The sequence below is a fragment of the Oryctolagus cuniculus genome, chromosome 16, assembly GCF_051225735.1.
Source record: "Oryctolagus cuniculus isolate XC-2025 breed Fujian yellow rabbit chromosome 16, ASM5122573v1, whole genome shotgun sequence".
In the NCBI taxonomy this organism is placed as follows: domain Eukaryota; kingdom Metazoa; phylum Chordata; class Mammalia; order Lagomorpha; family Leporidae; genus Oryctolagus; species Oryctolagus cuniculus.
Window position 1 is genome coordinate 5,292,199 of NC_142882.1, and position 26,084 is coordinate 5,318,282.

General features: G+C 39.4%; 1 protein-coding gene across 1 annotated transcript in view; it reads left to right on the plus strand.

Annotated features, from left to right (window-relative positions):
• The first annotated feature begins 1,744 nt into the window (after positions 1 to 1,744).
• The window catches only part of LOC149121418 (vomeronasal type-2 receptor 116-like), a 70,324-nt gene continuing 45,984 nt past the window's right edge, over positions 1,745 to 26,084 (plus strand). The window contains exons 1-6 of the mRNA XM_089316317.1: positions 1,745 to 1,756; positions 17,145 to 17,308; positions 20,418 to 20,703; positions 21,070 to 21,876; positions 23,509 to 23,736; positions 24,080 to 24,203. Of these exons, the coding sequence (XP_089172443.1) occupies positions 1,745 to 1,756; positions 17,145 to 17,308; positions 20,418 to 20,703; positions 21,070 to 21,876; positions 23,509 to 23,736; positions 24,080 to 24,203 (1,621 nt within the window). The remainder of the gene's footprint in view (positions 1,757 to 17,144; positions 17,309 to 20,417; positions 20,704 to 21,069; positions 21,877 to 23,508; positions 23,737 to 24,079; positions 24,204 to 26,084) is intronic.

Sequence of the window (26,084 nt, forward strand, 5' to 3'; positions counted from 1 at the left end):
GCGGACTCCCACTGGGTTGCCTAAGCTACTGAATTGTAGTGCCTCAGTTCCTTAGCTCTCCCCTTTTGTTATGTATATCCAGAGTGGGGCCTGCTCTTTGTCTCTTGCTCGCCTTTGCAAGGTTGGTGGAGAGAGAAACTCCTCTGTACCAGTACCCCCCCACCTTTTTTTTTCCTTCTCTCCTGTAGTCAGTCTGGTGAACTTTCCCGCCTCAAAGCCCGCTTCCCTCTAGATTCTGTCCACCGTTTCCCCACCAATGTCTCGGGTTACTGAGCTCACCTCCCCTTCCAGCGCTGATGTGTGGATTCAGAACCATGGGCGTCCCTGCTCTCCCCACTGGTCGTCTGTGTCACATCCACTCCCCTTCCAGCACTGGTGCACAACCCTGCAGCTCCCGCAGCTCAGCTTCCATGTGGTTGGCGACCCTGTAGGTCCTCCGAGTCACAGCCACTAGATCCGGAAGAGTTTCCTCTGCAATTTTTTCAGGATCCTTTTTCTGAGGCTACCGTAACTCCACTTTTATTAAACTAAATTTTCCCGGACTATCAGTGCATGCCCTCACTATTCTGCTATCTTGGCTCCGCCCCCAATAATGTCTTTAGGTCTGGAAGCCTTTTGAGTTCACCAACTCTGATCATATTTAGACAAGGTTGTAGTCAGAGTGGAAGTTCTCTCCTCCCTTCAGAGAAAGGTACCTCCTTCTTTGATGACCTAACAGGTGATTTTGAAAATGGAAATCAAGGAAATTGGAGATGGAAACATCACAAGTATAGAAATGTGTGCCTGGTAAGAAAGGTTAAGAAGGAACGACCTTTGTTATGAGAAAAAAAGAATGTATCCATCAATATGTAATGTACTTAGGGAGGTGTAGTAATAACTTTGGCTAACATGAGGAAGTTGGGCATGAATAACAGCCAATAATTTCCTAGATGCCATTTTATATGCTGTCTTCAACATCAATTAAGAATATTCCTGAAATAGCTCAGTTGGGTATTCCAGAAGGACCTTGTGAATCAGAAATAACTGAAATTGGGATGATGTTATTGTACATTTCTCACTACATATGGACCATTGTATGAAGTGTCCAGAACATCAGATGCCAGCATGGAGCAAGACCAGTGCTTCTGTAAAAAAGTGACCTTTCTGTCTTTTGAAGATCCCCTGGGGATGACCCTGGTCTGCACAGCTCTGTGCTTCTCTGTCCTCACTGCTGTTGTTCTTGCGGTCTTTGTGAAGCACCAAGACACTCCCATAGTCATAGCTGTTTGTGGATGCCAGTTTTGATCAGCTGCAAAATGACCATCTTTATCCAATGTGAAAAAATTGAAAATGAATAAAGCATATGAAAGCCATTTGTTAGGAGAATGGGCAGGAACCACAAACTCCCCCCCCCTTTTTTAAATATTGCTTTAAAGTGTTATGTGTACATTTAACAATGCCTTAACCCTAGGATTATAAGGAATGTCAGTAACATGAGATATAAAAAAGTTACACAAAAATTTTTAAAAGAGGCAGAAATATAAGCAGCTCCATTATCCATTTTAATCTGCTTTGGAGTTCCTAGGGAAGCAAAAGCTTGTAAGCAACAGGCAATAATATGTCTTGTAGCTTCACCTGTATGTAAGGAAGCAAAAATACATCCAGAACAAGTATCAATAGACACATGTATATATTTTTATTTACCCAATTTCATGAAGTGGGTGATATCCATTTGCCAGAGTTTATTGGGGAATAAACCGCAAAGATGAATTTGAAAGTGAGGTACTGGTAACTGGATGGAGTAAGTTGAACAGAATTTTACAATTTGTCAAGCTTGTTTTCAAGTAATATTATGTTTTAAGCATAACGTATGAGCATTTAAATGATGTAAAATGTGATCTTTTGTTGCTGTATCAATAGAATATATGCATAGAGCAGAATCTGCCAAATGTTTGCCCTCTACCAAAGGTCCAGGAACATTGGAATGTGCTCTAATATGACCTGTAAAGAAAGGGCAGGTATGCTGTCGAATGACAGTGCAAATGCAAGAAAACAAAGGAGAAGCAGCAGAGGATTCAGGAAGGAATGAACAAGTTTCCAGTTGAGGCACCGATAGGAACACATATTTGCTATCAGTGTATGTTAACTGCTACATCCAAAGTAGACTGCTATGGAAGTGCAACAGCAGCTAATTCAACTAGCTGTAGAGATGAAAAAGGGTGTTAATAACTGTACGGTGACCATCACAAATTACTGAAGCTTGATCAATGTTGGAACCCTCTATAAATATCAAGCCAGCATTCTCTAAGGGTTGAAAGCTTGTATTTCATGGAAATACACAGGAATGATGTCATAAAAATAGTATCACTTTATCTGCTGGATAGTTATTATGAACTTGTCCTGAAAAAGAAGATAATCCAAGAGGCCAGTCTTCAGTGAAAGACAGGAGCCATATTAGCTGTTTGTTAGTATATGGTTGGTTGACATATACATGTCAGCTCTATTCCAAATATCTTTTTACATGCTAGTCTCCCTTTAGCTATAATCTCAGCTATTGCATTATAATATGGTACAACATTCTTTTTAAGGGTAGCCTGTAAATATATCCAAAGTAAAGGGGCCTCTTGCCACAACAGAGCGGTGGATAAATAATCTGTAATCAAAATAATAAGAATTAAAGGTTGGTTATAATCAATGCAAGAAACAAAGCTCTGAGATAAGGCTTGTTGTACCTTTTCCAAGGCTAGGCATGCTGCACGAGTAAGCACTCATTGGGAGGTAGGGGAACTATCTCCCTTTAGGATATCGAATAAAGGTTTAAGGTCTCCTGTTGTGAGGTGGAAATGTGGATGAAGCCAATTATTATCCCCTAGAAGTTTCTGAAAATCATTTCAAGTCTGTAAAGAATCCAATTGTAAGGTGACTTTCAGTGGAAGTATTTTTCATGGGTACAACTGGAAGCCTAGATATTGATAAGGATATTGAAGTTGCATTTTCTCAGAGGCTATGATAAGACTAAAAGCAGATAATTGCTCTTTCATTACTGTCAGACATTGCATCACCAAAAATTCCTCGGGTCCAGCTATCAAAATATCATCCATATAGTGTATAATATATAAATTGCCATATATTTTGGAAATTTTTTGAAGAGCAGCATCAATGAATTGTTGGCACAAAGTAGGGCTATTAGTCATACTTTGAGGTAAGATCCTCCATTGGCATCTTTGCATAGGTTCTTTAAAATTTACTGATGGGAGAGATCACATAATCAAGACTAGTGTCTGAAAATACTAACCTATAGAACAAAAAAGGGAGAGAATGATCCAGCATGGGAAGTGGGATGCACAGCACACTCATAGAATGGCGGATGTCCTAAACAGCACTCTGGCCTCAGAATCCACCCTAAAGGCATTTGGATCTGGCTGTAAAGCCCATGAGAGTATTTCAGGTGTGGAAAGCCAAGACACTCTGGAAAAAAAATGACCTAAATGAAAGATCTCCGTGAGTGAGATCCCAGTGGAAAGAACAGGTCATCAAAGAAGGAGGTACATTTCTATGAAGGGAGGAGAGAACTTCCACTTTGACTATGACCTTGTCTAAATAAGGTAAGAGTCAGTGAACTCAAAAGGCTTCCATAGCCTTGGAAACTCATGACGGGAGCATAGGGAGATTACTGATGACATAAACAAGAGTGTCAATTTGTAAAGTCAACAACAGGAGTCACTGTGCACTTACTCCACATGTAGGACCTCTGTCCTTAACGTGCTGTACATTGTGATTTAATGCTATAACTAGTACTCAAACAGTATTTTTAACTTTGTTTCTATGTGGGTGCAAACTGTTGAAATCTTTACTTAATATATACTAATCAGATTTTCTGTATATAAAGAGAATAGAAAATGAATCCTGATGTGAATGGAAGGGGAGAGGGAGTGGGAAAGGGGAGGGTTGTGGGTGGGAGGGAAGTTATGGGGAGGGCCATTGTAATCTATAAGCTGTACTTTGGAAATTTATATTCATTAAATAAAAGTTAAAAATTTACTCATGGAACACTGAAAGCAAATCGGGGACAATCTTCTGGATTTAAAGGTATAGTATAAAAATAATCTTTTAAATCTATTATTGCAGTATAAGATTCCTTTGGAATTGCAGTAGGCAATGGTAAACCTGGTTGTTAAGCCCCCATAATTTCCACAGTAGCATTAACAGCCCTAAGGCCTTGAAGCAATTGCTATCTCCCAGATTTCTTTCTGATAACAAAAATAGGACTATTCCAACGAGAATCAGATGGAACTATATGTCCTGTTGTTAATTGTTCTTCCACCAATATCTGTGCAGCATTTATCTTTTCCTGCAGTAAAGGCCACCGATCCAACCCACACACGATTATCTGATTTTTATTTTATTTTATTTTATTTTATTTTATTTTATTTTGCATGGGGCACAGGCTGACCAGTAGCCATCAAGGGAAACCCAAGCCTCTTTGGTCATGATTGACAGTTAAAGTAACTGGAGATGTGATGCTTTGTTGTTGTTTGCCTAAACCCTTACCTGGCAAATGACCTTATTGAAGCATGTTAATGGTAACAATCTTATTTGGACTACGCATTAAGGCCCCCATTTGAGTTAGAATATAATGTCTCCATAGATGAACAAGTAATGCAGCCAAAATATAGGAGCGACAGGCTCCAGTAATACCTGCTTCATCCTCCCATTGCAGCAATTTGGAACTTTGTCTAATCTCTGACTCTGACCAATACTTTGCAATTGAGTCATGGTAATTTCCTTTCTCCAATTTGTGGGCCAGCTTGCTACTGAAATAACAGAGACATCAGCTCCAGTATCTAAAAGACCACTGAATAACTTTTTATTTAATTTTAAGAAAAATTTGGGTCAGTCCTTAGTTATGGGTTGTATGCAATAAGCATCAGAAGATCCAAAACCTTTATTTCCTCTTTTATTTAAAAAAGACTTACCAATTGTAGAGAAGGGGAGCAGAATCAGTTGAGAAATGCGTTGTGCTGGTGTTAAAGTTACATTATTGGCTTGAGCCATAATTTTTATTTCACCAGTAAAGTCAGTGTCTGTAACTCCAGGAAAAACCTGTAACCCTTTCATAGTTGTACTACTTCTGCTCAGTAGGAGACCAAAAAACCCAGTTGGCAAAGGACCAAAAATCCCAGTAGGGAGGGCTTGTGGGCTCATCTCAATGGTCAATACTGTATAGGAGATGGCACTGAGGTCCAGTCCTGCACTACCCTCTGAGGCTCTGTGGAGGGAATTGATGGATTTAGGGCATTCCGCTGAGGAACAAATGTCATGGCCCCAAAAAATTTGTTGGTTTTGTTGGGTTGGGGTCTAGGACCAGCCCTGCTTCTAGTTTTTTGAACTTTATTCTTGTAATGAATTACCTTTTTTTTATATCAGTTTTGGAGTGACATTCATTGGCCAAATGCCTTCTTCTTTTGCACCGGGGGCAAATCCCAGGAGGAGTTTTATTTTGATCTTTAACTTTTGGACAATTTTTTTGCACAGGTCCTTGCTGCCCCCATTTGTAGCACCCTCATTTATCGGGCATAGCCCTCCTTGTTGATTCTTTTAATGACATACCAAGCAGAGTGGCAGGTCCTGAATATCTTGTTTTTAAATTGATCCATTTTGTTAATCACTCATCAAAGAGGCTGTCACAGAACACCTCAGCCACAATAGCCAATAGATCCATATCTGCATTGTACTTATGTTTTGTAGAATTTACAGTACTGTGGGCATTACTAGGCAGTCATCACACAGCACCAGAAAGGGATCCATACTGAGAATCAAACATCAACAGTAATCATTACAGGCATGTTTAAAGTTCAGCTTGACTGTATGTTCCCCTGGGATGAAATAGCAGCAGCAGAGGCTTGCTCCGGCTCCCTCTTGAAGTGCCTAAAGACAAGGGTGGCTCATTGCCAAGATTTTAGGTGAGCAGTGCGTCCCATCCTGGATCTTGACCAGAGAGCCGAGACACAAAGCATGCCTACCTGTTTATCAAAAACATTCCTTTATCCTCCTCCCTGGGAACTGGCCAGGCTCCCAAGGAGCAGGAGAAGGTCATCTGGCAGACAAGTTACTTGTTTATCAGAGCCAAACCTAGATACAAGCCTCTCCATCCCAAAAATCTGTCCCTACATTTGGCCCTAGAGTTGCACCAAGGTATAGGAATAAGTAACATATCGTAAGAATACAATACAAATTTCTCATACAAGTATACATTCAGCAACCAAACACAATAATATTCAATGTGTTTTAAGGATAAATTGAAACATATCTGAGGGGGAATTAGCCTCTTATTACTGTAATTGTTATATGTTTGCAGGTTTGTGGAATCTTAACTATTTGTGGCATAATTTGATTTACATTTTTTTGTGAAGCAAACCAAGCATAACCTGTGCAAGCATTCCTATCGATAATAGGGATAGAGTTAATACATAATACAAAAACAGAATGGGTAGTCTGGACACTTTGTCACCACAATTCCTCTTTTCACATAGTAATATTAACTTCACAACAGGTAACATTTACTTCAAATGAAATATTTAAATGCAGGGTGAGGGCTGTCCAGTGTACACTGATCTATATTTTTTACTCCCAGTCTTTCTTATCCACAACACCCTCTTCAGCTAACCAAGGACTAATTTTTTCAACAGCACTGATAAATTGCTCTACAGTTTGTTTCTTTAACCCTATTCTCTACATCTGCAATAAAGCTTTCGCAGCCTTTGTCACAGCTTGCTTTGCTTCTTTAAATGAACATTTAAATCTTTTCCAAGCAAATCCCAATGTTGTTCATTCACGACTCCTTCTGCGAACCAAGGACTGACTATTCCTGTAGCATTAATGAACTGTTCTATGGCTCACCTTTTTAAACCCTTGCTCCTTGTGCCTTGAGTGAGGCTTTTAGCCCTTCTAAAACATTTCTTGCTTAGTGAGTGTTTGTCCCATAATTGTGTCGCTCTTTTTACCTTTGTGGCCTGTGTCATGGATGGGTCAGGACACAGTGGCCACCATGCAGGTCTTCCCTCGCCTTCTTCGGGACTGTATCACAGACAATTGTCCATGGTGGCGGTTATGAGACAAGGCGGTGACCTAAATGAAATGGCCGGCTCTTCCAGTGACCTTCAGCTCAATTCCCATTCCGCGAGCCCCATGTTGGGCGCCACTTGCCCTGGCACACAGGGTAATCAACTAGGACACAAGGAGGGCAGACCTGAATGGAGAGACAAACCAGATATGAGAAGGGAGATCAAGACAATATACTGATCAAGGTCTCACTTTATTGGAGAAGGAGGTAGCTTATATAGTACAAGGCAAGGATTTTAACATTTGAGGGTAAGCAGGGGTCATCTTACAAGATAGTACAAAAAATAATTTCAAAGGAATCAGTATCAATTTGACAAAGGGAGTTACAGCGAGGTCTTACAGCTACCAGACGTGCTTATCAAGGTGCAAGAAAGAGAGCACCCAGATGGCCAAGTGCTAACCATATCAGTGAGCTGTACAAGTGGAATTTTCTAGTGAATCCTTAAGGGAACACAGCTGAAGGTTACTCTAAACAAAGGCCTCTACAAGGAAACCAGCACAGTGGCTCCCAACAGTTTACCATGGCTGTTCCCACCATCCTGGCCAAAACTATCACTGTGCTTCTGGCCTTCAAAGTCACTGCCCCAGGGAGAAGGATGAGACACTGGCTGATATCAGGGTACCTAACTCCATTATTCCCATCTGCTCTCTGATCCAATTGGCTCTCTGTGCCATCTGGCTTGGGACTTCTCCTCCTTTTATTGACACAGATGCACACTCTGAGCATGGCCACACCATCCTGGTGTGCAACAAGGGCTCAGTCACTGCTTTCTACTGTGTCCTGGGCTACCTGGGCTCCTTGGCCCTGCTGAGCTTCACTGTGGCTTTCCTAGCTAGGAATCTGCCTGACACCTTCAGTGAAGCCAAGTTCCTGATGTTCAGCATGCTGGTGTTTTGCAGTGTCTGGGTGACCTTCCTGCCTGTCACTACAGCACCAAGGGGAAGGTCATGGTGGCCATGGAGGTCTTCTCCATCTTGGCCTCTGGTGCAGGGCTCCTGGGCTGCATCTTTGTCCCCAAGTGCTACATTATTCTTTTTAGACCTGAGAAGAATGCTTTGAAAGGATTAAGGGATAGGATAGCTTCCAAGGAAACAGATGTTCTCAGTTGTAAGTCTTAAGGCAATCTCAGTTTTAATGGTTAGAAGCTAAGATTGAAAAACTGATTTTGCACAACTACCAATCTGTTTATGTTACTGTGGATTTCATGGTACTGAATGTTGTGTACAAATTAAATATTGGACTCTGTGGATTTAGGTGACCTTTCATTTTGCATGGTGTTTTCAAGGGGCATCCACATTATTGCAAGCATCTACATTTTTCATGACAAACTGATAAACCCTTGCTGTAATTTTTTTGAGTTTTGTGTCTCCAATTAACTGTAGACTGATTTGTGTGCCATTTCCAATTTTGGCTGTTTGGATACAAGCACTGATATGGAAGAGATTTTTGCATATTTTCTAATTTTTGAGTGTACTCTCAGGTGTGGAATGTTTTGGTCATAAATTAATTTTGTGTTGAATTTGCTAAGGAGATGACAACTGCCTTCCATACCATATGGGCTGTTACTTTCTAGCACATTTAAAGATTCCAAATTCCCTGTGTTATCTACATCACTTGGAAAATTTTTCTCTGTACCAATGTAGTAGATGTGAGGTGGAGGCTCCTTCTGGTGTAGAATGGTTTCTCCATACTTATTGCTGATTAGGATCCTTTGTAATGCCCTCTGGTCATATATTTAACTGTGCAGAAATGTCCATTGTATCCTATTCCTATTGTTCATGAATTACTTGTATTTTGTTGTAACTTCTGCCTTTAAATTTTTTTTTGTTGTTTGTAAGTTACTCAATGTGTTTATATTTCAAATTTTAGTTCAGGTATACAAGTTTCATGAATTTCATATATACAGATTAGGAATGTAGTGATACTTCCCACCTAATCCTCCCTCCTGTCAACAATCTTATGCTTCTTCCCCTCCCTCTCCTATTCCCATTCTTTGTTTTTGCAAAGAACCCTTTTCTAGTTTACTTTGTACCCATGAGATTAACCCTACCATATGTAAAGTGTTCTACAATGGTAGGAAGAAACCAACAGTATCCCTCAAAAATAGAGACAAAGGCTATAAACAATCATGGATCCCCAATTGTCAATTTCACTCCAATACAATACTTTTTAGGAACTTGTTATGACAGATAGGAGAACGCATATAGTTCATGTCTTTTCTGATACTGGCTTATTTCTCTAAGTATCATGGTTTCCAGTTGTATCAATGCTATTGCAAAAGACAGTATTCCTTTTTTTACTGCTGATGAATATTCTTAGAGTATAAACCATGGTTTCTTTATCCAGTAATCAGTTGATGGGTATCTGGGTTGATTCCATGCTTAGCTATTTTGAATTGATCTTCAATGAACATGGGGGTACAGATGACCCCTTTTCATGCTGATTTCCTTTTATTTGGGTAAATTCCTAGGAGTCAGTTGACTGGGTCATATGGCAGATCTATTTTCTTTCACAGACATTTCTGTACTGTATTCCACAGTGCTGCATCATTTGACATTCCCACCAACTGTGGATTAGGGTACCTTTTTCCCAAATGCTCTCCAGCAGAAATTGTAAAGTGTGTGCACTCAAGGTGGAAACTTAACATACTGCACCATTGCCCAGCTCCAATTTCCATTATTCTCAAAGATAAGTGGTGAAGCACCAAATCATGCAAATTCCAACTACCTTTTGAGATCCTTTTCCCTAACTGAGGCATCGTAAATTAAATGTCCCCATCATCTCCAGCAGAGTCATCAGTTCCTCATACAATTACTTCTTTCTCCCCAAACCCTCCAACAGTGTCTTCAGCAGCTATAGCCTGAGAAGCACTTGGGTGGGAGGTATCATAACTTTATGTGGCTGTCTCAGAACATAGCAACACTTCCTGAGTCATACTCAGTTGTGTATGAATAGCCATTAGCATGTGTGTGTTCTAATATCCAAGTCATTTGGTATCTGAGTCCTTGAGTTTCAAAACAATTTTGTTGTGTATGTATGTGTGTTTGTAAAGGCAAGATCACTGGCACTGTAATTCTACATTTTTGCATGCAAAAACTAAGTCCTGAGTTACTGTGCCAAGAATATATCTGAGCCGGCGCCGTGGCTCAATAGGCTAATCCTCCACCTTGCGGCGCCGGCACACCGGGTTCTAGTCCCGGTTGGGGCACCAGATTCTGTCCCGGTTGCCCCTCTTCCAGGCCAGCTCTCTGCTGTGGTCACGGAGTGCAGTGGAGGATGGCCCAGGTGCTTGGGCCCTGCACCCCATGGGAGACCAGGAAAAGCACCTGGATCCTGGCTCCTGCCATCGGATCAGCGCGGTGCGCCGGCTGCAGCGGCGGCCATTGGAGGGTGATCCAACGGCAAAGGAAGACCTTTCTCTCTGTCTCTCTCTCTCACTGTCCACTCTGCCTGTCAAAAAAAAAAGAATATATCTGATTATAATTTCTATCAATCATAGTTAGATCATATGTTTATGTATTATCTGAATAGTATATTCTATGCTGACTTACTTTGCATGAGTTGTCTGTTTTATTATAGGCTTGTTTATTTCATTAAGAAGGAAACACATGGGCATTCATTTTTAAATTCAATGTGAAATTGGCCAGTTATCATTTATTGTTCAATAGTATCCTTATGCAAATGAATCTAAGTATTTATAAAGAGAAAAGGAAACCAACTACAAGCCCATTGCTCACAGGCAGCTCCTATCTAAATAGTCTTTCAGACTTCCTGTACACATACATATTTATTTCTGCACAGCCATCTAATGTTCCCATGGAGATCCTTTCCATTATACTTGGATGTTTCAGTTGACCCAGTCTTGATTTGGAGCTGTCTACTGCTCTTATGCCCATGTCTCCCTTCCTTTCAGTCAGGGTCAATACTGCCCTCAGGCACTAGAGGGTGCCTGAGGCAGAGTATGGATTTGACCTTGCCTGCAAGACTGCAGTAAATGCACCTGAAGGGGTAGGGGATGGTTTTAAGGGCTCCTTCTTGTGGAACCTCTCAGGTCAGCTCCTCAAGAGCGACACCTGAAATTTGCAGAGATCCACACATCTGCCACAATGAATGCCCCCAAATTGATCTTCAGCCAAAGTCTGGAGCCTCAGCTATGTGCACACAGTTTTCTCATCAGAAGACAGAGGCAGGAATCCTGTGGTAAGTAGGAGACTCTGCCCAATTCTACTTCCTTGTGTTTTTAGATTTCCCTTCTTCATTTAACACAAATCAAGGTCTTTCAAAGAGTATGATTTGGATTATTTCCCTAAATTTGCTAGATGAGAAAACCCCAGGAAGAAAGAAATGGATTGCAAACAGTTGAATGTTTTTGCAGACAAAACAACAGACAAAGGCTAAGAACCATCCTAAAAGGAAAAGATTTATGTGTATTTTACTATGCATCTGGGGCAACTTAATGTGGGAATCCCAGATAAACTCTGAGACATGAGATGAAAATGAAATCACTCAACATGGGATTATTCCATGACCAGGAGAAACTCTCATGGTTCTTTTTTTTAAATTTTTTCACGGGCAGAGTGGACAGTGAGAGAGAGATAAACAGAGAGAAAGATCTTCCTTTTGCCATTGTTTTAGCCTCCAATAGCCTCCGCGGCCAGCATGCTGCAGCCGGCGTATCAAGCTGATCCAAAGCCAGGAGCCAGGTGCTTCTCCTGGTCTCCCCTGGGGGTGCAGGGGCCAAGCACTTGGGCCATCCTCCACTGCACTCCTGGGCAAAGCAGAGAGTAGGACTGGAAGAGGGGCAACTGGGACATAATCCGGCACCCAGACCAGGACTAGAACCCGGTGTGCCGGCACTGCAAGGCAGAAGATTAGCCTATTCAACCACGGTACCAGCCTCTCATGGTTCCTAAGTGGAGGAAAAGATTGTGATAAGGACACAGGTAAATCGCAAGTGAAAGTTCATGCAAGAAGCACCTTATAAAGTAACCTCATTAGACACGTGAAGGAAAAATATACGTTTGTTGATGACAGCAGAATAAAAGAATATTAAATTTAAAATAACTGCTTGAGCCACTAAATCCCCAACTGTTAGATTTCCCAGTGTCATAATCTCTTCTTACCACTGATGACCTGTTTGAAGAGATAAAGGATGGAATGATATAGCGTATCCACTTGCAAACTCCCATAAAGCCTCTTTGGCACTCATCATATACAGCTTTATTGAGAAGAGGAGGAGGAAATGAAAGGAACAGAGCAATTAGAGGAAAACTGGAAGAATGACAAAGAAGAGAAGAGAAAGACTAAATACAGATCAGAAAATATATTTTTGCTTAGAATGGCAATTTCCCACTTATCTCACCCAGAAAGCAACATAGATAATAAAGAGATACTTGAAAAGTCAAGTTTACAATTTGTCATGTTGGAAACATATAAAATCCTATGCCCAACAATTGAAAGATACCTCTTCTGGTCAGAAAATATGAGGGTGTATAAGCTGTCAACATGAAATACACTGTTCATCATGACTGAATACTCAGGACACTTGAAACACAAAGGGCACCTCTGTTCTAACCTTGGGGAAGTTTTGTGTCAGTGGCTGTAGAAATGCATGATGTGTTTCTTTACCTTCAAGTCAATCTGCATGCACATCTGGAGTTAAGATTCAGAGAATAAGACCTATTTGCAGTTAGAACTGCTACCAATAGTCATTCTTTATATGAACATACTTTTCAGATTTCCATAGAAAACTAGATGGCAGCCATTCAGCTTCACTAGGTGCAGTGCCTTTTGATCTACAGTACTTGAAGTCCCCCCAGTGATTCTGACATCTTCTAAATGTTCTGCATTTAAGATTCTCCTTCATTCAGCCTTTGAATCTGAATTAGTTTCCTGATTTGGGGTGGGAGCTGATGCCCAGTTTTGAAAAGGAGGAGGCTTAACAGTTATAAATGCCAAGCCTTGTACTCCACCATTCTCCACTCTTAGATATCCTGCCTCTGCTAGCCACATAGCCCTCAGATGAGTTATTCTTTCCAAAGACCTTGCACAAAGTCATGTTCATGATGATGCTGTTTGAGGAGTCATTTAATGATGTGCTAATATATATAACCATTTTTGGTCCATGATGGCACATGTGCAAAATTCAGCAAGACTGATTTTTATTTAATTCATTTTGCTTTCCTTTGAAAATCAGTTTCTCTTCCTTGTGGAACATGCAATTTAGATAGAAAATTCCAGAGCTTGTTCTGGCATTTGCTACAAATACAAAATCCAAGGACTTGGGAGAGCCGTCTGTTGCCACAAATGAGAGTAACTAGTGTTCATCCCAATTTACTTGTTTTGTTAGTCATAATATACCATGACTTTTTGACCTAAGAACAGAAATTTATTTTTCAGAATTGCTGAGGCTGGTAAGACCAGGATCAATATACATAAGGTTGGTGTTTGTCCAGGACACGTTTCCTGCCTCCACTAAAGATAGTTTTCCTTTCCTCTTCTCACAGTCTTCACCTGTTAGAGAGATGTAACAAACTCTCCGTGCAGTCTCATATTGAAAATTGCAAGAAAGCAACTAGGTAAGCCATAAAAAATTGCTATTACCACCCAAAGACCTCACCAACTATAATCATGCTACAGAGCAGTATTTCAACCTCCCCATATTTGCACAAAACATTCATTCTCTAGTAGTTCTAAGTTTGGAGTTGATAATAATCATGGTTGGAGACATTTACCAAAGATCCCTAAGGATCCAAGTCCCTTTAGTGGCCAGGGAAAGCAGTGGAAGGTGTCCCAAGTCTTTGGTCCTTTGCAGCTATTTGGAAGACCTGAAGAAGCCCCTGGCTCCTGTCTTTGGATCAGCTCAGCTCCAGCTGTTGTGATCATTTGGAGAGTGAACCATGGGATGGAAGATATTTTCTTTCTCTCTCTCTTTCTGACTGTATCACTCACATTCACTCTCTCAATCTTCCATTCAAACAAAATCTTTAAAACAAAAGTTATTCTAGGCAATTGAGCAGATGTGAGGTGATATCTCAGTGTGATTTTGAATAGTATTCCAAGTTTACTAATGTTTAGCACCCTTGGTAAGGCCTTTGGCTCTTCTATTTGTGCAGGAATGTCTGTTCAATCCCTCTATGCAGTTTCAATGATATTTGTACTGTCCCTTCTGTTTTTTTTTTTTTTAATTTGTATGTTGGAAACATGTATCTGGAAGGAAATGTAGCCATATTCTCCAATTTTCTCTCAGGTGGTTGACTCTTGAAATCTCTCCCTCCAATTACATAACCAGTGGCACAGGCACTGCAGTCTGATCACCCCTCCCTCTCCAACACTGTTGCTTTCTCTGGTTCTTGGCTGCTGGGATTGTCTGTTGTGTCCTTGAACATACTGCATGTCTGCAGCTTCCACACTGATCCACAGCATTCTTCTTCCTTCCATAGAATTCCCACTGTGGTTTTCTCTCTAACTATCCCAGGAGAATGTATTTCTTCCACTTTTACTTTTATATCTCCTCCTAGATTATAACAGTATGTCCTTGTCATTCAGCCATCTTGGTCTCTCTTCAGTAATCAGCAGTATTATTCCTAGGTTAGATGGATGATGGTAGAAACAGATTCCTGATGGATTACCAGAAATGGCAAAACTAGCAAAGTGTCATGTTCTGTTATATTCAGAGGAGCTGCATCAGATTAAGTATGGCTGGAAGTTGGAGGAATTGGGGATTTTTGTCTGGGACATAATTCAGAATGGTTAAAAATGCAGTGTTGTAGACTTTACATACCAGCATAGCTAATTTGGAGTTACTGAGAATTGATACAGTGAGTGCTGGCATGCCAGCTCACCTCTGCATTGCGAATTTTCTTAGTTTCCTTTACTGCTTGCTATCACATTAATGTTACCATGTACTTATAGCAATTTCTACTTTTGATTTGAAGTGTATTGAGCCTGAGAAGATAGTCCAGGATAGTCCATTGGAGACAGTGTTCTCGATGTAGAATGAGTGTAAGTTCATGTGTGTGTTCCCTGTACACACAGAGAACTCTGTACCTGCCCACTCAAATGTCCACGTATTTTTTTTGGAAATTGCTTTGCAATAACCTACATGATATTGGACTTCAATATAAATTATAAAAAGTCTCAAATAGAAAAAATATTATCAACTTTTATGATGTTGTTTCTAAAGTTCAATTTGACATAAAAGTATGATTTCAGATTCCATATAAGTTTATGCAATTAGAATATATATTTCCCTGAATTAAGTCTGAAGTTCTATAATTGAAGCATTCATCACAAACTATAAAAAAATGTCAAATGCAGCATTAAGGATATAGAAGATGAAAATGTTAAATATGAAAGAAACACTTAAGCAAAAAATATTGAATACATCTGGGGGCTAATTTTTAAAAAAATCGTCCATAACTGTTTCATAACACACATTTTCCATGAATTTTCTGAAGCCTCCTCATTGCATGGTGTTCATCCTCTCCATTCCCAATTTTTTTTTCAGTGAATGGAGTGCATTAAGATTGACTCTATTTTTAATTCCTACACATTAGAGAGAACAGTGGATGCTTGCTCTCTGATTTAGATTTATGTTTCTTGTTTAACTGAATAGACAACAAGCTTCATCAATGTACCAGTAATAAGTTTAACTCATCAAGAAATTATATTTTCAATTTTAGGCAAGTCACTGAATTCTGTTGTGTATTTTGTTCCTATACTGCATCTCACTTTGCATGTACCCCTAATCAAAATCTCCCTAATGGCATCAGAGAAGTGGCTAAGCAATGAAAAATGTGTTTTACTTAAAATATTAGGCACCACTTTTACAGTAATTTGAGTTTAAAAAACTTTTGAGTGGAAAAATAGAATTCGCATATATGCCCTTTCTTACCCCCCTTATTAGATTTATTCTATTGGCAATACCTCACACAGGTATACAAGCACAAATGATTAGTGTTGATCCTCATTATTGCCAAAGGACATGGTATCCATTTTGTTCACTCTTGTGTTGTGCAGTCTGTGGTTTGGCAAAGGTTGAATGGTACATAGCTGCCCTGATGGTGTCCTACATAAGCATCCTGAAAGTCACTTGCATTCAAGAAGTGTAGCTGACTGCAGGCATCATCCTGCCCTTGGTGCTTGTGGTGGTGGGATAAAGAGGTGACTTCCCGCTGGTATTGTCTGCTTAGAGTAAAAAAGGTATAAGTACTCAAATAGTCCCAGGTTCTCATGTGAGCACCAACCAAGGTTGTAGGTGCAAAAGCAGATCATCATGGGATTACCAGGGTTAACAGCAATGTGGAAGTTTTTTATGTTTTACAACTAAAGATGAAGTGATTAGAAATGCAGAATGGACATATCTGAATTCAGGCTGATTACTGGTTTCACAGTGATTGAAAACCACATGTCCTAGTGGGTATCTCTGTAAACAGGATTGGTTTGGGGTCCATGTGCTATCAAAGTGATGTGTGGCTGCCCAGAACACTGGTTGAGGGAGGCTGCCCTGTTTCACTTTGAGTCATTGTAGTGTGTGATACTGGAGATTTCTGGTCTGAAAACTTACTGAAAGCCTCACCTGATGCCTCCCTTCATGCCCTCTGATGCAGTCTTGGTACATAATTGTCAAAAGTTCATGGAGTGGTTTATTGACAAAGCCCTTGGACCAAATGTAACTAGCAGGAGTCTTTCCCTTGAGTCTTTGTATCCATGGACTTGGAGGAACTCCTGGCACCTGGGGTGAAGAGGATGATTCACAAACATGTTTTTCTACTTGTGTTTTTCACCAGGGCAGAAGACCTGAACTACAGAGCCTCAGGGCAGAAAAGTATCAGATTCCCCCATGGATGAGTGGACAGCTGGTGGAAAGAGGTCAGATGGAGCAGTATTAAAGTGACTTGTTTCAAGCAATCACACACACACACACACACACACACACACACTATGTATCCACCTGCATGACCCTGCATATTCCAGTGCTCTTGTCTCATAGGGTTTTTCACAGATGTTTTCTTTGATTTTTCTCTTGCTCTTTCTGCAGCTGTATCTCCTTGTGACATGTCAGGATGGTCACGACTGCTATTCCCAAATGGAACAGAGTTTTTACAAGGATGGAGATATTGAGATCGCTGCTTTTTTGCACATTTACACATATGATGTTCCCAGAATTGAGAGAAGTTTCATCAAATATCACAGATTCAGCTGGTAAGTTCTCCTTGCCATAACCATTTTCCATTTATTTACATATTAGCTACTTGTTATTGGGTCTGCAAATGGATAGGCAAATATGTTCTGTATCCCTGCCCTGTCCATCTTCTGTCCCTCCTAAAAACTGCTGGTAATTGATTTGGGGCATGAGGAAGACATTTCTTTCTGCCTGGCACCATGAATGGCTCAGGGAAATGTTGTCTCATCAGAGGGGGAACCAGATTCTGGTCAGTATCCTCCTATCCTTCCCTGTCCACTTTCAACAGCTCAGGGGCCTATTGTGCCTCAGTAGTAGATTCTTACAGAACCCATGCACTGAAATGAATGAACTGAATTACATGAGCTCTTCCACATGTGCTCACACTCTTTTCTGCTACATACTAGATTTGGGGCCATGAGAACACTTCATTTCTTCTACAGTTGTAAAGGAGAAAAGATTCAAAATTTTTTTCTATGTAAAAGTAATCTCAGCGCAACAGCTTTGCACAAATATAATAATTATATTTTACTGATAAATATACCCATAAGAATTTCAATGGTAGTAATCTACTACATTTACAGTGTTTCCCTGATTCTGCCTTTTCTGGGCAAAATAGATTTCTTAAGGGGGATTATTCTGTTTTTGCCCCTCTTGAAGAACCTTTATTTGTAACTAAATATAAATATTTCATATACATATATAACATATATAAATTTCATGCATGCAGAATATAGTATCTGTAGGACAGTGGAATTGTTTTCTTCAAACCTGTTTATGAGGGTGACAAATTTCTAATTGTTTTCTACTGTAAGGCTACAGGAAGTAGGTTGCAGCTGCATAGAACTTTGGTAGAAGGTAGGTATTAGGACATAGATCATTTCAGTATCATTAAAGCCAATGGATTTGAGAAGTATAGTTGTTGCCACCAAGGTGATGCAACTGATGAAGTATTTTAGGCATTTGTCCAAATATCTCTGCTGAAAAAATCTAATGGATACTAGCTTGCTGTAGCAATATTACTCACTTCACATTGATTTTTATAAATTTACCTAACAATATGTGTACATGGGGTCCAATTCATGAAATATTCATTCATTAGTAGTAGTATTCCCCATGGTTGTGCATGCAGCACATCATTTAAGTGTACCCTTAATGATGGAGACGAGGAAATAGTGACTTTCCAGTAGTAGGAAAAGAGGCTATGAATAGAGCCCAAGTTCGTCCAAGATGTATGGCATGCAAACTGAAGACCATAATCAAATCTTAATAAACCCAGGGAAAATATCTGTGTTGATGATACTTGGAAAAACAAGAAATACTGAACTGTCAATAGATTTAGGTGCTATACCCTCCAATGTTAGATTCACTAACTTTAGAATATACAACAGTTACTGATAAACTGTTTTTAGAGATAAAGAACACAGCATAAAAGAGATAAACTCTTACAAATTCCAGTGTGTAAAAGAGCCGTCTAGACATTTTGGTATAAGGCAGCAACTGGAGAAAGAAATGAGAGGATGCGGAATAATGGAAGTGTCATAGTAATGAGGAGAGATACAGATATATGAAATACAAAACCGAATTTTATTTGATTCATAGCAATGATTTTCAAATTTCCTCATGCTACAAAGTATGAATGACATATTTGGATAGCAAATATGTATGCAAATTATATATACATAAAACACTATATATATATATAGCTACTGTGTGCATGGTTATAGTATACCTATGTATAGATATATAGAGAGAATACATATATAATATGCATACATATATCCATATTATGTTACAGCAAGGACCAAGAACTGAAAAACTGTCACTTCCTCTGGAGCACACAGTGACCCTTAACAAGCAGTGTACATGACCTGGTCTATTCATGAGGAATTAACACACAAGACATCAGAAATAAATACAAGGGGCTCCTCATTTACATTCTTTGTGAAATGTCAGATCCTAGAAAGTAGAAATGCATCACTTTCTTTGCATTGAAGGCTGTTTATATTCAATATTGTAGGAAAAGTTGAGTGAAGAAGGCCTGTTTGGAGTAAATACTGATATCACTCATAATGAAAAGTAGAAATTCATCATTTCCTTCACATGGAAGGCTATTTATATTCAATATTGTAGGAAAACGTGAGTGAAGAAGGCCAGTTTGGAGTAAATACTGATACTACTCATAATGATTTACTTTAACATATGTTTAGTGTTCTAAATGCATGACTGGCTTAATTGTAAAGCATCAGGTGCCTCATAGCCCAGTGATTCATGTTCAGCCAGGGAGTGTTTCCAGCTTCTCTAAAGTGCTCCTCCCTTTTCACTATTTCCCTTCTTTCAAGCTCTGAATTCGATTTTATTTTCTTGGCTTGTGATGCTTGTTGATGGGTAAGTATGATGGGAAAGAGATTTTTCAGGATTAATTACAGACTCCCATCTATCATTCTCAGTACTGTGACATCATCCCTCTTTTTGAACACATAGCCTTCAATTGAGTTACTATCTTTTCCATTTACAACCTGCAGCCTTATGATTGTATGACTGCTATTTCAAGAAGCACTTAATGATATGGTAAGGTGAAGAATCATTGTAGTTTGTGGATGTAGGAAACATTTAGAGGCAGTGCTAAAGATGATGTGACTTTCTTTCTCATGCTTTCTTTGACAACTGGAGTGTACTCCTAAGTGTGCATGAACTTTAGAGAGGGCATTCCAGAACCTGTTGTAGCATTTACTTTATATATCAAATACAAACACTTAGAAGAGGTAGCTGTTGCCAGAGATGATTTAAATTGATGAGGTTTGCATCCAAAAATAAGATCATGCTCTTTGGCTGCATGGACAACCATGGGATAACATACCCAAGACATTATGATGTAAAAGCAGATCTTATTTTTCAGAATCATTTAGGCTTGGAAACCAGTAAAAGTTGGTAGCAGCTTTGGTTCTGGTGAGGACATGTGTCCTACAAATACAACAGTTCACACTCTGTACTCAGCAAATCTACACATACAGATTAGAACATATGAATTTTTGGCCATGACCAATCCATCTGTCACAGTAATCACAGAATTGAAGATAATCTGGATTGGAAGCTTTTCCCTTAAAGATCCTTGTGCCTTTCATGCAGGTTTCAGTCCAAAAACTACCAGTATGCTCTGGCCTTGGTTTTCGCTATTGAGGAGATCAACAAAAACCCCCATCTTTTACCCAACATGACCTTGGGATTTGGTCTCTATAATGTCATGCACAGTCATATGACGGTAATGGAGAACCCCTTCATCTGGCTTGTGGGACTGGAAAAGCATGTTCCTAATTATACATGTAAGAAACAGAGTAAGTCTATTGCTGTAATATCAGAAAGCAGCATTGCTGTCCAAATGGGGACACTGCTGGAACTCTACAAAATTCCACAGGTGAGTGTGTAGTGAAAAAGTGGGATAAAGTACATCACCTTAGGTGCCTCACTTAGAACCAAAAATTTAAGGGACAGAGACCTTATACATTTGACACATTATGTGATCTGAAGAGAAGACATGCAGAGATTTTGTGGATTAGCCACAATTGTTCTGAAGCAGGGGTGTGGGTGAGTGAAAAGGAGAAATGTTTTTTTCAACCTGTGAGTCTAATGATTCATGAACTAGTAAGCTTTTATGTACTGGGACATGATAAAAATGAAATATTCTAAAATCTGACACTTCGATTATCTGCTTAATTTTTTCAGGAATAATGTTTTACACTATGACAATAACCTTACACAGATTTCTTGCCTTTTCCCTTAGCTGACTCTTGGGCCTTTTGAAACTCTTCTGAGTGACAGTGGTCAGTTTCCATCCCTCTATCAGATGGCACCCAAAGACACTTCTCTGGCCCATGGCATGGCCTCCTTGATGCTCCACTTTGGGTGGACCTGGGTGGGTTTGGCCATCTCAGACCTCCCAAAAGGTATTAAGTTTATGACTGATTTGAAAGTAGAGTTGCAGAAGAATAGCATCTGTGTAGACTTTGTGGAATTGATCCCAGCCACTGTAGAGACACTTTCTTCATTCCAAAATAGTGCTCATATCCAGATCCTAAAATCATCAGCAAATGTGGTGATTCTTTTCTGTGTCACAGAGTCACTCATAGGCGCCAGCTTTCAATCATGGTGGAAGTTAATGACATGGAAAGTCTGGGTCACCACCTCACAATGGGATTTTGCCAGTTCTGAGGAACCTTTCCTGTTCCACTCATTCCATGGGACTCTCATTTTTTCACACCACCATAGTGAGATCTCTGGTTTCAAAAACTTTCTTCGGACAGCTAACCCTTCCAAGTACCCAGAAGACTCTTACCTCTCCAAATTCTGGTCACTGGCTTTTAATTGCTCAGTTTCTGGGGCATCCTGTAAAACTTTGCAGAACTGTCCACTGAATGCTTCCTTGGAGTCCTTGCCTCTGCATCATTTTGATATGACCATGAGTGATGGGAGTTACAACATATACAATGCTGTGTATGCTGTGGCCCACAGTGTACATGAGATGCTTCTACAAGATGTAGAAATGCAGCCAGGGAACAAGGGGGCAAAGGTGGCATTTTCTCCCTGGCAGGTAACTTGCTTTCCATGGTTGACATGTATTCCTGAAGTGATCCCCTTAAGAGCTTCTGCAGGTGTTCAATCCAAGTAGCTTGGGAACCCTTCTGCAAAACATAAGATAAACATGAGCCTCTGCCTGTAATTTGTCATTAACAAAAGGGCTCCAATGAAAAGTGGGAAGCTAATTTGAATAAGCATAAATGCTGTGACTTAAAAATATTCTCCAATTCTGTCCATTTAATTTTGACATGTGAAATACCTAGATTGTGTTATTCCATTTTCAACTTCAGCAGTACTGTAATTATTTTAAGGTTCAAATGTTTCTGAGGATGTTCATGTACAATGAACATAAGGGATCTCATATAATTTGCACAGTTCTTTATTCTAGTAACTTTATTACAGATAGTTGTCCTACGTACACTGAGGAAAAGAGTGTTGGTAGCTTCGAACGCACTGTTGGAAATGGTCTGAATCTCACAGCTAGAAATTTTTGACTCCTGCTAATACTAACTCATAGAATAAATAAAGGGGAGAGTGATCCAACATGGGAAAGGAGATACTCAGCAGACTCATAGAATGGCAGATGTCCTAAACAGCACTCTGGCCTCAGAATCAGCCCTAAAGGCATTCCAATCTGGCTGAAAAGCCCATGAGAGTATTTCAGGCATGGAAAGCCAAGACACTCTGCCAAAAAAAAAAAACTAAATGAAAGATCTCTGTGAGTGAGATCCCAGTGGAAAGAACAGGTCTTCAAAGAAGGAGGTACCTTTCTCTGAAGGGAGGAGAGAACCTCCACTTTGACTATGACCTTGTCTAAATAAGATAAGAGTCCGAGAACTCAAGGGGCCTCCATAGCCCTGGAAACTCATGACTGGTGCATAGGGAGATTACTGATGCCATAAACAGGAGTGTCAATTTGTACAGTCAACAACAGGAGTCACTGTGCACTTACTCCTCATGTAGGATCTCTGTCCTTAATGTGCTGTGCATTGAGACTTAATGCTATAATGAGTACTCAAACAGTATATTTCACTTTGTGTTTCCATGGGGGTGCAAACTGTTGAAATCTTTACTTTATGCATACTAAACTGATCTTCTGTTAAAAAAAAAGGAGAAGAAGAAGAAATTATCAATTCCCAACTTGACTCTCACTGGGATTAAACATGACAATAGGTCTGATCAGATTTCATCATCATTAAAAAAATCATCTATTATTTTTCACTTTATGTTTCTGTGTGGGAGCAATCTGTTGAAATCTTTACTTAATGTATGCTAAACTGATCTTCTGTATATTAAGAGAATCAAAAATGAATCTTGATGTGAATGGAAGGGGAGAGGGAGTGGGAAAGGGGAGGGTTGCGGGTGGGAGGGACATTATGGGGGGGAAGTCATTGTAATCCATAAATCGTACTTTGGAAATTTATATTCATTAAATAAAAGTTAAAAAAAAGAAAAATGAGTGAAATCATTCTTACCTTGATGTAGTTCTCATCAGTTTTTTTTTTTTTTACTTCAATTCATTGGGTGGTCCTAAACAGGTTCTATTGTTTATTTGAGATTACAGACAAAGAGAGGCTTTCTCTAACCTGGGTTTGGTGTGTTATAACTTGGTCAATCCTCATGAGAATATGATGTATTTTTTCAGTTGCACCCGTTTCTGAAGAACCTCCAATTTACCAATCCAGCTGGTGACCTAGTGAATTTGAATCACAAGAGAAATTTGGAAGCTGAATATGACATTCTCAACTTTTGGAATTTTCCATATGGTTTTGGACGTAAGGTTAAAGTAGGACGGTTTTCCCCATATGTTTCACAGAGTGAACAGTTGTCTCTCTCTGAGAATTTGATAGAGTGGGCCACAGGAATTACAGAGGTAAGTTGGACTGATCATAAGGTTCACATGACACATTGTTACCCCCAACTGCTAAGGGAGTATGTGCAGTATGGCTTATTCAAAAGACACTTAGAGACATTAAACCACACCCCTCCCAATCTAAATACTTTGTTATGTTTTTAGTGTCTGAGGATGGTCAGTACACACACTTGTTCCTCCACATCTTTTGAATCTATTTAAGAAAATCAAATTGAATGTTGCCATTGAGTCAGAAACAGATATTTACAGTTTAAGTGAACAGGTTTGCAGGACTTGAAAACCCTCTACTTGGAACTTAAGTAATAGTCTGAACTATGAGCAACACTCATCTGATTTTTCTCAGACTCCACGCTCAGTATGCAGTATGAGTTGCAGCCCTGGATTCAGGAAAACCCCTCAGGAGGGAAAGCCTGCCTGTTGTTTTGATTGCACACCTTGTCCTGGGAATGAGATTTCCAATCAGACAGGTAAGTCAGTGCCTGCCTCTTGGAGAAGTTACCACCTGTTTCTTAAATTATCAACTTATCCATGGAAAGAAAGTATGTGGAATATGACTGCTGAGAACAGTTTTTCCCCTTACAGTAGAAATTAATCCTTATAATCAATAATAATCCACAAAAGGATAAAACTTTCCACAATACACTCTGTATTATTTATGAAAGCATACAAAAGACTGAATGTCTCTGGAATGCTGACCATGTTGTAGTTCAGGCTGATATACATATAGTAAAAAATGAATAGAAACCAAGATTGGATAATATTCACCCCAGAAAACAGTGTGGCATTTCTAAGATTTATTGCATGAATCAGAACTATGCTATCACATGTATCATAAAGATTTTCCAGTTTTTGCTTGTGTTGTATGAGTAGTTATTTGTACCATATATTTAGTATCATTCAAACTTTGTGTAACTTATTGTTGATAATGAAAGGTTCTGGCAACAGAGTACAGTCCATAGGAGTAGTGTGATGTATGTGCTAATTCAGTATAGGGAAACTCATGTCTGAGTTCCTTGTGCTTGTATAGGTAAAAGTGCTTTCACCAAATTCAAGTGTAGCATGCTTGGAGTGAGAAAGCACAACTCTAAACAAACTGTGTGTTATATGAAAAACTATCTTAGAAATCATACAGTATATCATCCTGAACATGATACTCATCAAATATCATAAATGGGGCTGATCTTAGCCTTTGACAAAAGTCATTGCTGCTCAAAATATAAATCTTCAAGAACCTTCTTATGCTTACATATGTACACACATTTATAAAATTCATATCAAAAGACCACAAGCTGACATACACGGTAATAAGTATGCATAGTGGGCATGGCACTGTGGTACAGTGTGTTTAAGCCGTGGCCTGAAGCACCAGCATTCCATATGGGCACCGGTTCTAGTCCCAGCTGCTCCTCTTCTGATCCAGCTCTCTGCTGTGGCCTGGGATAGCAGTAGAAGATGGCCCAAGTCCTTGGGCCAATGCACACACATGAGAGACTCTGAAGAATCTCCTGTCTTCAGATCAGCACAGCTCTGGCCGCTGCAGCCATCTGGGGAGTGAACCAGCAGATGGAAGACCTCACTCTGTCTCTACCTCCCTCTGTAACTCTGTCTTTAAAAAAATAAGTATGCATACCAAGGTAGGTCAATGACTGCAAATTCAGCACAAGCCCTTGAAGGTAAAATGTGGACATTATAAGGAAACTGAAGTAAGTAAAAATTGGAAGAATTTAAAGTTGGTGATCATAAACAAGAAAGATTTATGAACCTCAGCAAGATGGAACAGTGCGAACAATAAGATTACTTTGTGTGTGTGTGTGTATACACAAAGAGAGCTGAAGAGGTCTATTTAGATATAAAAATACTAATATTAGAGCTTATTAATCATTTAATTCTGATACATTGAAAAATATAGAAGAAATTCAGATATTTTCAAATAGAAATATTATGAAATTTGTTGAGCAATATTTGAAAAATCCAAATATCCTCACAGTTATTAAAATAATTCCCAATACTTGAATTGTGATAAACAATTTTCAGATGAACTCCTTTCTCAACTCCTATAGAGAACAGGAAAAATGGAAAAATTCTGTTTCTTCTATGGGAACATCTCAAGTTGATGGATCAAATACTGCCAGATATTTCAGCAAAATGCAATTGTAAGACACTGTTGTTGAAATAAATTCGTACATTTGAAATCTCAATGTAAATCCAACAGTGTTTTTAAATAGGCTACATCATGCCTAAAGAGTTTCATAAAATCTGATTCAGTTTATAATACATGAAAAATGTAATAATAATTAGCATAACTGAGGAAAAATAGTTAATAAAATCTAAGTGATCTATGAATTGTA